The 12,897-nt window shown below is 38.1% G+C and overlaps 2 protein-coding genes across 3 annotated transcripts; both read right to left on the reverse strand.

The window, feature by feature from the left end:
* Positions 1–5: 5 nt before the first annotated feature.
* On the reverse strand, positions 6–7,416 carry LOC128029202 (14-3-3 protein epsilon-like). Its single transcript, XM_052616822.1, has 6 exons — positions 7,200–7,416; positions 3,223–3,422; positions 3,044–3,150; positions 2,727–2,933; positions 2,327–2,463; positions 6–1,066 (listed from the first exon to the last, which is right to left on the reverse strand). Exons 1-6 carry the CDS (start codon positions 7,261–7,263, stop codon positions 1,014–1,016), a joined length of 768 nt encoding a protein of 255 aa, XP_052472782.1. The 5' UTR covers positions 7,264–7,416; the 3' UTR covers positions 6–1,013.
* Positions 7,417–7,925: 509 nt separating this feature from the next.
* On the reverse strand, positions 7,926–11,910 carry LOC128029203 (adapter molecule crk-like). 2 transcript variants are annotated; one of them, XR_008187312.1, is made up of 4 exons: positions 11,375–11,910; positions 10,319–10,896; positions 9,472–10,110; positions 7,926–9,301 (listed from the first exon to the last, which is right to left on the reverse strand). XR_008187312.1 is itself a non-coding variant. In XM_052616823.1 (3 exons), the coding sequence occupies exons 1-3, from the start codon at positions 11,592–11,594 to the stop codon at positions 9,973–9,975; spliced, it is 936 nt and encodes a 311-aa protein (XP_052472783.1). In that variant the 5' UTR covers positions 11,595–11,910; the 3' UTR covers positions 7,926–9,972. The 2 variants fall into 2 exon arrangements, 1 of the variants encoding a protein (XP_052472783.1); XM_052616823.1 differs by having other exon boundaries at positions 7,926–10,110.
* Between the last annotated feature and the right edge of the window lie 987 nt (positions 11,911–12,897).

Here is a 12,897-nt window from a genome sequence, read left to right on the forward strand (position 1 = left end):
GGTGGTTACATATTTTACTTGAGGCAGTTTTATTTAATTGTTAATTCCATGCTGTTTCATTGTAATACAGATTCTAGGTTTGTGGTTCCAGTCAGATATCCAGTAGTACAAACTAGTTTCAAGTTAACAAAGTACAGAAGAAATTATATGCATTATGTAGATTCAGGGGGGAAGAAAAAAAATAGACTATTTCATGTAACTCATGCAGGCTTAAAATCAACTTTATTAGTGCTTTTTTCCTAGACAGCCAAATGGAGACCTGCATTTGTCTTGGTTCTAAAAGCAACAAGGCTCCTTCAGTTTTATAGAGCTGCAGCCATCAATCCACCCACCATCATCAGCCTATGTGAGCAATACAGTATTTTAGCACAAATTACAGTCCAGACCACTGGTAAATGTTACTACATAACTACTACTTGGTGATGTTAAGCGTTTTGCTCCACATGGATATCAAGAAATTTGCATCAGCTTTCTCAGAAAAACTAAATTAACAAAAAGAGCACTTTGTTTAGACTTGCCCTTTTAAAGGTTTCATTGTTTTCTTCAACTGCATTTTATAATTGCACTAACACAGAAATATTACAACTCAAACCACTAATAGTAGACATACCAGTAATAGTAATAAAAGTTAATTTCTGTAATTACATTAAGAAAAACTCAATATATCCAGCAACTGATACAAATGTTGAGAAATAAAGCAAGTGAACATAAAAAAGGAAAAATGTTGTACCAGGACAAAAAAAATAAAAATTAAAAAAAATACTCCAAGTAATCTTTACGTTCTGACCGTTCAAAAATCATAATTGAAGTTTGTTTCATGAGTGGTATATTTTATTTCAATTTAAGGGCTAATAAAACAGAATAATATTAAAAATCAAACAAAGGGAGAGGAAACTGGAGGCATCAAGCTGTTGAGCGCCACTCATACGGTTGGGCTTGGTGGCTCCCTTTGTGAGTAGGGTCTGAGGAAGGGGAGGGGGATTGGGGTGGAGTCTCATATTGGCTGTGTGCTCTCATTGGTTTTCGTCCTCCACATCTTGCAGCGCCTCTTTATTCTGTTCCTCACCTGTGAACAAAGAAACAAAGCCATTGGTATTGCATTGTAGCAGTCATGTCCCTCAAATGCAATCCACATGTTGTGTTGTTCATTGTCGCACATCAAGTTTGCAACTCTTGCCAGATCTATGCATTGCAAGTTTGCCAAATAAAAAAACTAGAAATAAAATTTAATCAACAACCAAGGACTGATTACATGCTGTGAGAAATATACATACAATTTGTCATTTTCAAGCTCAGATAATTAAACAAAAATCTGTCTTAAATCTAATTTGAATGCAGTGTTATCTCATGTGGTCATTAAATGTTCACACACAATTCAAATTTCCAAACCAAATGATAATACCCCGAGACAGCTTTACAGTACATTTCTTAGGAAAACATACCAGAATTTTTCAAATTCCAATATATTGCTACAACACAGCCATTCCAATTGGACACTGAGGATCTGGCAGTGAGCATGCAGAAACGGTTTGTTCCAGACATGCTGCACATTTAGCACTCTGGTGGCTACAAAGATCGCAACACAAAGCTTACAAACAGGTGAGTGATGATGCAATTTGTGGACAAAAGGGCAAGAGCTGGAAAAAGTGGCCGCACTTACAAAAAGTTTGTGGGCAATTAACATTTTCCTTTAGGAATCTAAATAGTAGGGATGAAAAAAGGCAAGATGGGTTAAGTTGGACTGCATGAGTCTGGACACATTACAAGATGAAATGAAATGCAGCAGAGAAAGATTATACTGCTGGTTTTGCACAGAAATGCAGTGATGTGCACTAGGTCAATATGTACTTTTGAAATCAATAGAAAACTATTTAAAGGCTTTAAAAGCTATGACAAGATAAATCACCTTTCTGTCTTACTTCTGAGGTAGGAATGAAACTTTTGGACTGATAAACTGAATACACTACATTAGATTTATTAAATATTTATTCTAGAACAGAGTGCCAAAATGAAACAAATCCATTACATTTTATTGAGAAAATTATTTAATTTCTGGTGGATTAATATAAATAGCAGGCATGTTTGCTTGCACATTTGCACTTTCAATGCAGCCAGAGCCCTCTATTTTAACTCTTTTAAAGGCAAATATTAGAGATGGTAGGAATCTATGCCTCACAAGTTCTAAATCGGGACACTCGGAAACAATTGCTCTAAAAATAGCTTCGGTTTGTGGAGGAGCTTTTGAGGATGTCACCTTCATGTACCAGTGAGTTTTAAAGACATGTTTGTCAGGCTTAGCATCTGAAACTGCCATGATCCGTCTTACCGTCTCCCTGCATATCTGAAGTCCATAGTGTCAGGTTATCGCGTAACAACTGCATGATGAGTGTCGAGTCCTTGTAGCTTTCTTCACTCAATGTGTCCAGTTCCGCAATAGCATCGTCAAATGCCGCCTTTGCCAACCTAAAACCAACAGCCAGGTACATAAACTTAAGTTTCCAAATACAACTGAACAGTAAAATATGGCAATAAATACCATCTTGGTCTGATAAGTACCAAAAAAACATTATTAAAAAGCTTATTATTATTAACAGATACCATATTCATACAATCGTAATATAAGAAAATTATGGATAGACACTTACAAAACGGTAATTGTAAGTGCATGTTAAGTGATTTGAAATAGTTGCTATGCTTTGAAACCCTCCAAAACACAGAAAACAAACCTGCATGCACGGTCGGGAGAGTTGAGGATTTCATAGTAGAATACGGAGAAGTTTAGAGCCAGACCCAAGCGAATGGGGTGTGTAGGCTGAAGGTCTGTCATTGCAATATCACTAGCAGCTTTGTAAGCAACCAAACTGTTTTCTGCAGCCTCCTTCCTGTCGTTTCCTGTGGCAAACTCAGCGAGATACCTGTGGTAATCGCCCTTCCTGATGCATCAAAGGGAGAAAAGGTCTGTTTAAAACATGCATAAATAAACCCGTGTCCTTATTATGTCACACACTTAGATTCACTCAGGAAAAACTCATGGCTTTCATACATTTTGTAGTAGAAGACCTTGGACTCTCCTGAGTTTGCAGCTGGGATTAGGTGCTTGTCCAATACATCGAGGATGTCATTGCAGATTGATTTCAATTCATTCTCAACCTGGACAGGAAAATTGAATGGTAAATCGAATCATTCTAGTCTTGTGAATGAATGTCAGTTAGCACGTCTTACCGTTTGTCTATATTCCCGAATCATTTTCAATTTGTCCTCTCCACCCTTATTCTCCTCTTTCTGCTCGATACTACTGATTATCCTCCAGGATGCTCTTCTCGCCCCAATGACGTTCTTGTAGGCCACCGAGAGCAGGTTTCGCTCTTCAACTGTTAGCTCAACATCCATCCCAGCCACATTCTTCATGGAGTCGACCATTTCTGCAAAAAATCGACTGGATTTAATTACAACAGAATAACCATGGCTGAAATATACATGGTCTTCATTCAGTCACATTCTGGAAGTAAAAAATAAAATTGCATTAATTTCCTCCATAGGTAACTTGACTTTGAACAACAACTTACAGGCCAAATTGATAGTGCTTTTGCTTAAGACATCAGACACATTTTGTAATTAAGCAGAATTTCTGGAAAAACTACATTTCCCATGATTCTGCAGACATACATACACATACACATACACACACATACATATATATATATATATACACTAGGGATGTCAACGATTAATCGATGATCGATTAATTGTCGATAAGAGATGCAATCGATTAAGGCTATCGATGGTCGGTTAACCGATTCAATGTTGGGCTGCGTGCGGCTCATGCGCACTCAACACGTGCGAGCGGCTGTGAGTGACGGTGACGATATATAAAAGCATCATCATTCATTCACAATGTACAAATTAAGCTTTTAATGTGATTTAAACTTTAAAGTACATTAAAATAGAAACAACATAAAAGTTCTTCAACATTAAATGCAATAGAAATGTAGTTACTAATCATTTCATCAGATAACTGTTTTATATCGTGCGCTTTGCAGGGCTGCGGGACACAGTGACAGGACAGGTAGTCTATTCATTCCTACAACTTGTTAATTCATTCCTACGAATTATTAATGTGGCAATTGTCCATGTTTCATTAATTTTGTTCCCTAAATAACCCATGATTTAAGTGAAATAAGGGAACAAATTAATAAATCGAACGAATTCTTAATTCATGAAATCTTTAATTTCCCTTCCCATGTTTACCACAGTAAGAGATGCGAAAACAGTTATTAAAAGCGAAAGATAATAAAATAAACCTGGGAAATTAGAGGGTTAGACTATGAAGATTTAGGAAAAGAAACGATGCCTAAATATACTGAATTTGTGGAAATTCGTGACCAACCGGCAAACCAGAACAAAGCCGCGTAAATGAAGACTATGGGGTCCAAAAGCATGGTCGCGATCTAACATTTTCCAAGTTAACCTATTATTCCTCTAATAAACAAAGCTTTTATACCACACTTGTCATAATCAGATCTTATCATTTCTAAATAAATAATTGCTGGATTCAAAACAGCGATTAATAGGCGCTGTGACCGACACATTCCTGGAGCATTCACTGCTGTCACTAAACGGTGACGCCGAGCATCGTTCACAAGTTTCTGCATGGACCTGACTAGGGCACAGGTTCTAAGCCCTGGGACAAAATGGGATGCTTTAAGGAAAATTTATAGCCTACTAAGTAATAGGCCCAACATAAAAATAACAATTTGTTTTCATGTTTTTTTTTTTTAAATAGGCTATGCGAAATATATCCGACTTAAATAATTAAGATTAACGGATTTAAAACAGAAGTGTGGGCGCTCCATAAGTTCACAAAAAAAAAAAAAGATGACAACGCATTCTGTTTGTTTGCTTTATTTTACAAGAGCACAAATCTTCTGTTTTTATTGTGAGTGTGCACAAATGAAAGTAAACACTTTTGCGGAAAATATTTTTTTTTTTTAATGTCTCAGCTGTTTCGATCGCCCCGGAGCCTGCTGCACACGTATATTCTAGCGATTCAAACTTACATCGCAGTCTGTTCATTATCAAAATAAAATGTCAACTAAACATTAAAAGGTTACACTGGTCAGTTTAAATAGACCGTAGTATACCGGTCCACTCTGCTGTTATGCCAAGGACGTTTTTGCTCATATGAAGAGGATCATCTTTTCCGTCTATATGCGAATGCGTGTTAAGTACAAGCCTAGTTTACATTATAAATAATAGTTTAACATTCAAATACATTGCGAATATGGAAACATTTCGATTTGTGCCGAATGAGACATGAGCAATAACCTCAAATAAATCTAGCCAAAGCCGCGCTCGCTCATCCTCGTCTGCACGCATGCACTGTCACGATCTAATGCGCTGTATGCCGGATTTTTAAAAATCTGACATTTTCTAGGACAGAATCCAGCAGGATCAAATTAATGTGAGCAACTGTGTTTTGGTGCAGCAGCGCCGATGTAGTTCACTTAATGTGCAGCGCAGTCACACGCGCTCCACATTTCGGATAATTTTATACAATAATGTCAGTTGAAAACATTGCAATTGTGCTTTAAAATACAACAACGAGCACCACAAAACCATTTAAAGATGCGCGTTCAGCTTTCTCCGTGCGGGATTGGAAACTGTCAACAAAGTAAAATGACCTCAAAAGTATGGCACGCTCTCTTCATTTTATCAAATGATCATAATCGCATCTATTCATTTTATAATCCTGCTACTAGCATTTTATTCAGACTAAAACCTCTTTAATTCAAGTGAGAAAGCGTTTTGTGTGTGTGTGTGGCTTTTGCACATCCTGTCATACCGCTGACTGTGTGCCTGCAATAGACGCATTTTGCAGTATTATGGTTAACGATTAATCGATTAATTGATCGTTAATTTAAACGACGATCGATCATGGAAATAATCGAGATTTGACATCCCTAATATACACACAAACACTCTGTAAATGAAGAGTTTTTGCATTTATGCTTAATTTTAAATTCTACTCGCAAAGCTTCATAGGATTGTAGTTCTTTCCCTTATTTAATCTATTAAGCCTTGTACCTTTGTCTGACTTTCAAATAGTTTTCTGCTTCAAACTAAAGTTTATAGTGTTGTGATTCACCTCACAACTGGCTGGTTTGATTTAAGGCTTAATCTGAGTAAATATTAAGTCTTCAGAAAAAGTGGTCGAATGCTGTTGCACTCCATGGGGTGTGTATTATTTATTTACTCAAATAAGAGGGGATAAACATTATTAACAACTTAATATTGCCTTGGGTAGCCAGAATTAAAATCACAAACCAGCACGCATATTCTTTGTTAATCGTCCTTCTAGCACATCACACACTTGCAGCATACTTTCAAGTGTGGAGTGAGAACCCTAGATACCTAACAGGTTAATGGGTGACTAAACTAGACAATAAATTACCAACAAGGCACAATTATAGCCGCTGGTTTGATATATCGTTAGTATCATGAATACCACAAGCCAGTGAGCCTCTTCTCTACAGTCTGAAATGAAACCTCACTCAAAGCTACAGTATCTCAGCTTACAAAGCATTACTTGCTTTGCGTTATTGCACAACGGCAACGTCTCAAAAACCATAGAGGTAACGTTACTTGCCTAAACAGCATTTTTGGGAATCACAACTCAACGCACCAGTAATACACAAAAATGCTGTCTAAGTAGGCAGCCCACAAGGTTTTGAGACACAGCCACTTTCTCTCTTAACGTGCAGCGGGAGTAAACGCAGACTAGAGAGGACTTTAAGGTCAAATAACGCTTTACTGCGGTTAACTGGGTCGAGTAAGACAGATGTTAACTAATATTTGAGCCGACTTCGACTACATGAGGCTTGAGGACCGCAGCCACCCCTCCGCCATGGCTAGCAACAACTTGCCTCACCCACTAACTCCGCCATTTTGTCTCCTCAATAAACGTCTCCATCTTCATATGCAATAATGTAGTTACCCCAATATACGAGTGACAGAATAAACGGACTTTACAAATAAAAGAAACAACATTTTAAAAAAGAAAGCGGAGATCTGTTTGCAATTCACAGGGCGTTCGCTGTTCAACCGCGAATTAAGCGCTAACCCGAGCGTCAGTTAGCCTGCACGAGCACTCACTCGCTTGGTAAAAAATAACGTTCCCGTTACTTCTCTGATACTCTTACCGTCGTATCTCTCCGCCTGCTCGGCGAGTTTGGCTTGGTACACCAAATCCTCCCGGTCACCCATGTTGGACAGCGCGGGGCGAACGTGCTTTGTGAGAGATTGGGAGTAAAGGAGGAGTGTGAGTTCACCGGCAGGCCTACGCGAGCAACAGCTGCGACTTGAATGGTGGAGTAAAGATGGCGTTACACCTTCATCCGGGAACTTTCACACAGTCTCTCTCTCTCTCTCTCTCTCTCTCTCTGAACAGAGAATGGATGCAATGTGCTTTCTGCACCTTTTGTGTAACCAAACACTGTTGTTTTTTTTAAACCTTAAACACATAAATTGGAAGGAAAGGTAATAATAATTAAATAATTTAATTCACCCTCGTTCTATGCTGAGAAATATTGTGAAAAATGTTTAAGAATAAGGTCTATCAAGGTATATAAGGTTCTATCATTTACTCATCATTCATTAACACACAAGATATTCTGAGAAATGTCGGAAGTGGCAGGAAAGCCAATGGAAAATGTTTTGAAGAATGTTGGTAACCAAATACCAACAATACATTACCAAAATTATTCAAAAAAAGAAAAAAAAAACTATAAACATAGTTTTCAAACAATTAGTAAACGATGATTAATTCAACATTGAAACATTAACCTCTCCATCATGTTGATGCTCGTAATAGAGTAACAAATGTAAAGGCATGAAAATTTTGACAGAGGCAAAGTAAAAGTATTGAGTAGCTTTACTATAGGGGTCAACTTTATTTCATGTACAGGAATAAAACTAACAAAAACGTAGATTTCTTTTTGTGTGTGTGACTTAAAACACTTCTGACAGACCTGGATGCACATAAAGGATAACACAAGATTACTTTCACAAAGTTACGGTGTTGATATTTAGGTTTTAAACATAATACTTTGGGTACAATTAAAATGTACAGACACTGACTTGCGATTACTCTTTTAACTCAGTCACAGACGAAAGTGGTGTGTTTTGAGGTGAAATCATTCTCACAGGACACAGGCGAGAGTTCAGACAAGACTCCAGCTTTGCTTTCTGACTGATTTTAGTGATCTAATTCCAAGGTCATTTCTGACTGAAACATAAGACAGTTAATAAGACAGATCATGAACATCAAAGTCCTTCATTATTACGACTTAAGTGACAATTACGTAACACGGCCGACTTGCTGTCACATCATGACAACATACAGCTAACCTACAAAACATACACAAAATAGCTTTCTAACATTTAGATGTGACATAACAGAAGTTTCCAGGTGATTGTCATTGTTACCAAACAAAGTTAGCCAACTTTTTATTTAAAAGTAACAACAAATAAAGGTAAAAACATGAACATTTGACAGTGTTTTGGTAGCCTGTCTATTAGCGTTATTATTTCTACATTTGTCCACAGATATTTGATTTCTATTCATTAGTAATGGAAGTCAGTTAAAAGAAACGTTTCTGCAAGGTTGGAAAAACCTTCCCCATATTTAACTAATTAGGCTCAAGACACTGCTGATTTGGTCATTGACAACAATTTGCAATTAAGGCAGGCAATTAGGAAAGCAACGTCTTATTTGGGCTTTAAAGGACAAAATGCACTATATTTCTGCATTGATATAATACAGGCATGACGGAGGCTGATGTTTTAAAACAAATATCATTAGCCAGATAAACCAATTATAGTTAAAGGCTACACATATGTGCAAAATCAACACTTCATAAAATCCTACTGCGTTATTGTAAAGACAGCTGGATTGTTTTAGAAATATCTTTAACTAATATTAAAGTAGTTTTTGGAGTTGTAGTAGAGAGTTCGCTACAACAAACCATTACTCTATTTTCTACCTTGGCAAAGGAAGTTTGGGCAAAAAACACATTGGCTTATTACAGTGGAAAAGTCACAATGTTGGATTTTTATTTAAAAACAACAACAACAAAAAAAATCAATAAAGTCTATCTTATGTTGACGTATCGAGTCTAGCATTAGAAATTAGGGTTACACATTCAACAAATCTGCATTTAGTGTAATACTTCCAAGTACAGCAATAAAGGTGAAAGTAGCATTTCCTGATAATATATAATGAAAATGTAGTAAAACAAAGTTACTTAGCCGTAGTGAATAATGATGCATGGCCCATCTTGTATACATTAGAAATGTTGTGCATAAATAAAACTAAATGCGGTGAGGATTCGGGCTGCTCCATCTTTTGTATAGTGTACCGCCCCGATAGGAACCGCTTCGTGTTTGATCGGCGCTGAGCCAGTAATGACTGACAAGCCAATGAAAAAGACTAAAAACTATTTCGAAGCACGTTTGTTCTGCATTTCTGAATATTTTCATGTAGTAGATGATTTGTAGTGTGAGTGCTGCTGTGTACTAGGACACTAAGTAGTGTATGCTACCGCAGTCGAAGCAAAGGAACAGTCCCTTGTTAAGACACCAAACTGCTCATGCTTTAAGTCCAAGCAGGCTTCTTCCTCTTTTCTCAGTTCACAAGAAGCCACACACTAATGCTCCTCTCTATGTAGTGTATGGCATTGCGTGCTGAATTTAGTGTTTACTTGGCAAATATCTTCAATTATTGCATACAATCTAATAAGGGAATTGTTGCAGGTATTGTGAACGTTGGCATGAGACACAATGTCACAAGGTAATGACGAGGCAGGAAGGTAAAAGGCAGTAGTGAAGATGTGTGAGGAGCCAAAGTGTGTGTGTATGTGTGTGTGTGTAAATGAGTGTACATCTAAGGGCTGCTAGGGAAGACAGTCTACTCTCTCAGCTCAGTTCATCCTCGGGGTTGTGCTGGTCCAGCAAGCGAACATGGGTAAAGGGAAAATGGCCATGCTTTCCCTTGCACTCACCCTCCCACTGCCCATTTACATTGATCTTGGTCACCTTCACCATGTCGCCGACCTAACAACACAAGACAAGGTTGTTAGAAACAGAGGAAATGCTTATGCACAACAACAACAAAACCCCCACTCAAACAGAGAATAACAGTTCCACTGGGAGGCGCCAAAGCAAAAAAAGTTTTACAAAATTCTACATAATACATTTTAATATAAAAAAAAAAATCAGTCATATGTGTCTGTGTTGTAACTAAAATAGCTAAATGTGTTACCTCCAAAGCAAGAGCAGTCTTGTCATAGGCATTGGGAACTCTCTTCTGAATGGCCCTGGCATAAACTGGACCATTCTGTAGATTGGGTAAAGACGTTGGCTGGGCATATTGGCCCGGCTCACCAAGCAGAGGTTGAGACTGAGAACCGTGGCTGTCAGAGTTGCCGTGAGCTCCAGATCCTCCAACAGCCCCCACAGGGCCCCCTGATGTTGGCGAGGCCGGCCGGTACTTCTCCACATAGGGCACGGGGATCATGCCGACACGGCCTTCGGAATTCTGAGCGTTCCACCACTGCTCCTCTGGCTTCTCTAGAACTCTAAGAATATCGCCCTTTCGAAACGGAAGGTCCTCGTCGTCGTTGCCGGGGAAGTCGAAGAGGGCTCGGACGTACTCTTCTTCCAGCCTCTGAGGAGGTCCTCCTGTTCCTGCATTGACGCTGATAAAGGACGAGTGCTTGGCTTTATTGATGGGCTCGATCAGAGTGGTGGTATCCAGGTAGTGGATCTTGTAGAACTCCAACAGGGCAGGTAAGGCGTCAAATTCCTGATCTCCGATGCGAAACCGAGGAGGAGCGAGTCCTGTAGGATGACCGTGAGAAAGCACAAATGATGGATGGACGATAGAGATTTACTGAACCTTAATCTGTGAAGTCTACACTAAATAGTGGAAATAATAATTAAAATGTTGCTTAAACATCACTATTTTTGAAAATACTACACTTTTTTTTTTGCTTTTCACATACAGCGTCTACAAACAAAAAAGTGAGTGTTTTTTCATAAAAAAACCATATATGATTTACATTACATGTTAAAATGTCTAAATTACGAAAATTGTTTATATTGAATATGTAAACATTTTTTATTATTACTACGTAACACTAGACCGACGCCGAAAAAAATTTAAATTAAATAAAAAACCATACTGCATGTGCAGAACTATTCGTAGTAACGTAGACTAACCATGGTACACAAGTTTCTCGTCGAGCTGCTATGCGTTTTGCTAAAGCAGTTTTTCTTCCCGTCGTTGGCAGTATTTTTTTTTACATGCACCGCTTACCTGGTCCGGACTGGCGATTGCTGCTGATGCTGTTTATTATGTAATGAGAGACTTTGGAGTTCTCCGACACAGACAGCACGTAGTCCCCGGGAATAGTGATCGAGTCCCGCACTAGGAATACTCCGTGCCTCTGTCCTTGGAGCAGCGAAACCGCCTCTTGCCGGCTTAATCTCCCCCAATACCAGCTCCCTCGGTCCTCCGAATCAAAATTTCCGGCCATGACTAGCGCAAGAAAAAAGCCCAGGCTTCACAGGCCTTCCCTTCGCCTCTCCTTATCCGCGAGCAGCGTTCAACTCATGCAAAAACTTTACCGCGTTCCGTTGTTGAACACGTTTCGAATACGCGCAGCATTCGCACACTTCTCTACGCTTTTTTCCCCAATCGGGTAAGAAAACAGCCGACGTCGGAATCCCAACGTGCATAAGAGGCAAAAACTACGACTATTCGCCCAGATCCTCTGATAATTGTTCAGTGTAAACCAAAGCGTACATTGGAAGTTGTCACAAGGAAGTTCAAATATTTCAAATGGCGGACAAGGGAAACAATTTTTGACCTTATTTCCCGGAAGTGATGCAATAACACAGTCAAATCAGACAGTACCTTTAGGTAGCCATTTTGATGCGGTCAATGACTGTCACAAATACTTTACAATTTTATTTATTTTTAGAATCAGAATCAGAATGAACTTTATTGCCAGGTATGTTTACACATACGAGGAATTTGTTTTCGTGACAGAAGCCCCGCAGTCCAACAGAATGACAGCTAAAGAAAAAAAAACCACATAATAAAAGAATAAAAAAAATAATAATAAGAAAAATAATTAATAATAAAAATAAGTAGGTAAGGAATAACAATATACAAATTGAAAGTTGTGTGTGCAGGTATATTACAATAGGCAGTTTTGTATGTACAGGTATATTATGTGCAAAAATGTAAGTGTACACTAAGTATGTGTGTTAAATATAAATAGTGTTGTGTGTTCCACAGTTATTGGCAAGTGTTCATTAAATGGATTGTCTGGGGGAAGAAACTGTTCTTGTATCTAGCTGGTCTGGTGCTCGGAGCTCTAGCGTCGACCAGGTGGCAACAGTTCAAAGAGAGAGTGTACTGTATGTGAGGGGTCCAGAGTGATTTTGCCAGCACTTTTGCTCACTCTCCATAAGTAAAGTTCTTGAAGAGAAGGGAGGGTTGATATACTCAGCAGTCCGGACTACGCCCATTACAAAACATACATTACAAAACTATTATGTATATATTTTATATGAACACATCTGGTTTCATTTTAATTAACTTCATTAATATATTTACATTTATTTACTATATATAATATAATATATACATCCAAATGACTAATCTATATTTTTGGTCACTTGTTTGATAATGTGTGTATGTATGTAAGTGGATGTATGTATTTTCCTAGCCATTGTCAAAGAAGAATTTCTGCTCTTTATTTAATTTTAAATAAAATTAAATAAAATTTCTCTCTCAAAAAAATAAAAATTACGCTTAAGAAAAATCCAGTT

This window comes from Carassius gibelio, chromosome A15 (assembly GCF_023724105.1).
Source record: "Carassius gibelio isolate Cgi1373 ecotype wild population from Czech Republic chromosome A15, carGib1.2-hapl.c, whole genome shotgun sequence".
NCBI classification, from domain to species: Eukaryota; Metazoa; Chordata; class Actinopteri; order Cypriniformes; family Cyprinidae; genus Carassius; species Carassius gibelio.

What these genes read in the sequence shown, in the direction of transcription:
- LOC128029202 (XM_052616822.1), bottom strand. Translation starts at nt 7,263, where the DNA reads ATGGGTGACCGGGAGGATTTGGTGTACCAAGCCAAACTCGCCGAGCAG. An exon ending in GCAGGCGGAGAGATACGACG is followed by an intron (nt 3,423 to 7,199) that starts GTAAGAGTATCA and finishes GATTTTTTGCAG; the next exon opens with AAATGGTCGACTCCATGAAG. An exon ending in TTCGGGAATATAGACAAACG is followed by an intron (nt 3,151 to 3,222) that starts GTAAGACGTGCT and finishes TTTCCTGTCCAG; the next exon opens with GTTGAGAATGAATTGAAATC.
- LOC128029203 (XM_052616823.1), bottom strand. Translation starts at nt 11,594, where the DNA reads ATGGCCGGAAATTTTGATTCGGAGGACCGAGGGAGCTGGTATTGGGGG. An exon ending in CAATCGCCAGTCCGGACCAG is followed by an intron (nt 10,897 to 11,374) that starts GTAAGCGGTGCA and finishes GTCATCCTACAG; the next exon opens with GACTCGCTCCTCCTCGGTTT. An exon ending in AGACTGCTCTTGCTTTGGAG is followed by an intron (nt 10,111 to 10,318) that starts GTAACACATTTA and finishes TTGTGTTGTTAG; the next exon opens with GTCGGCGACATGGTGAAGGT.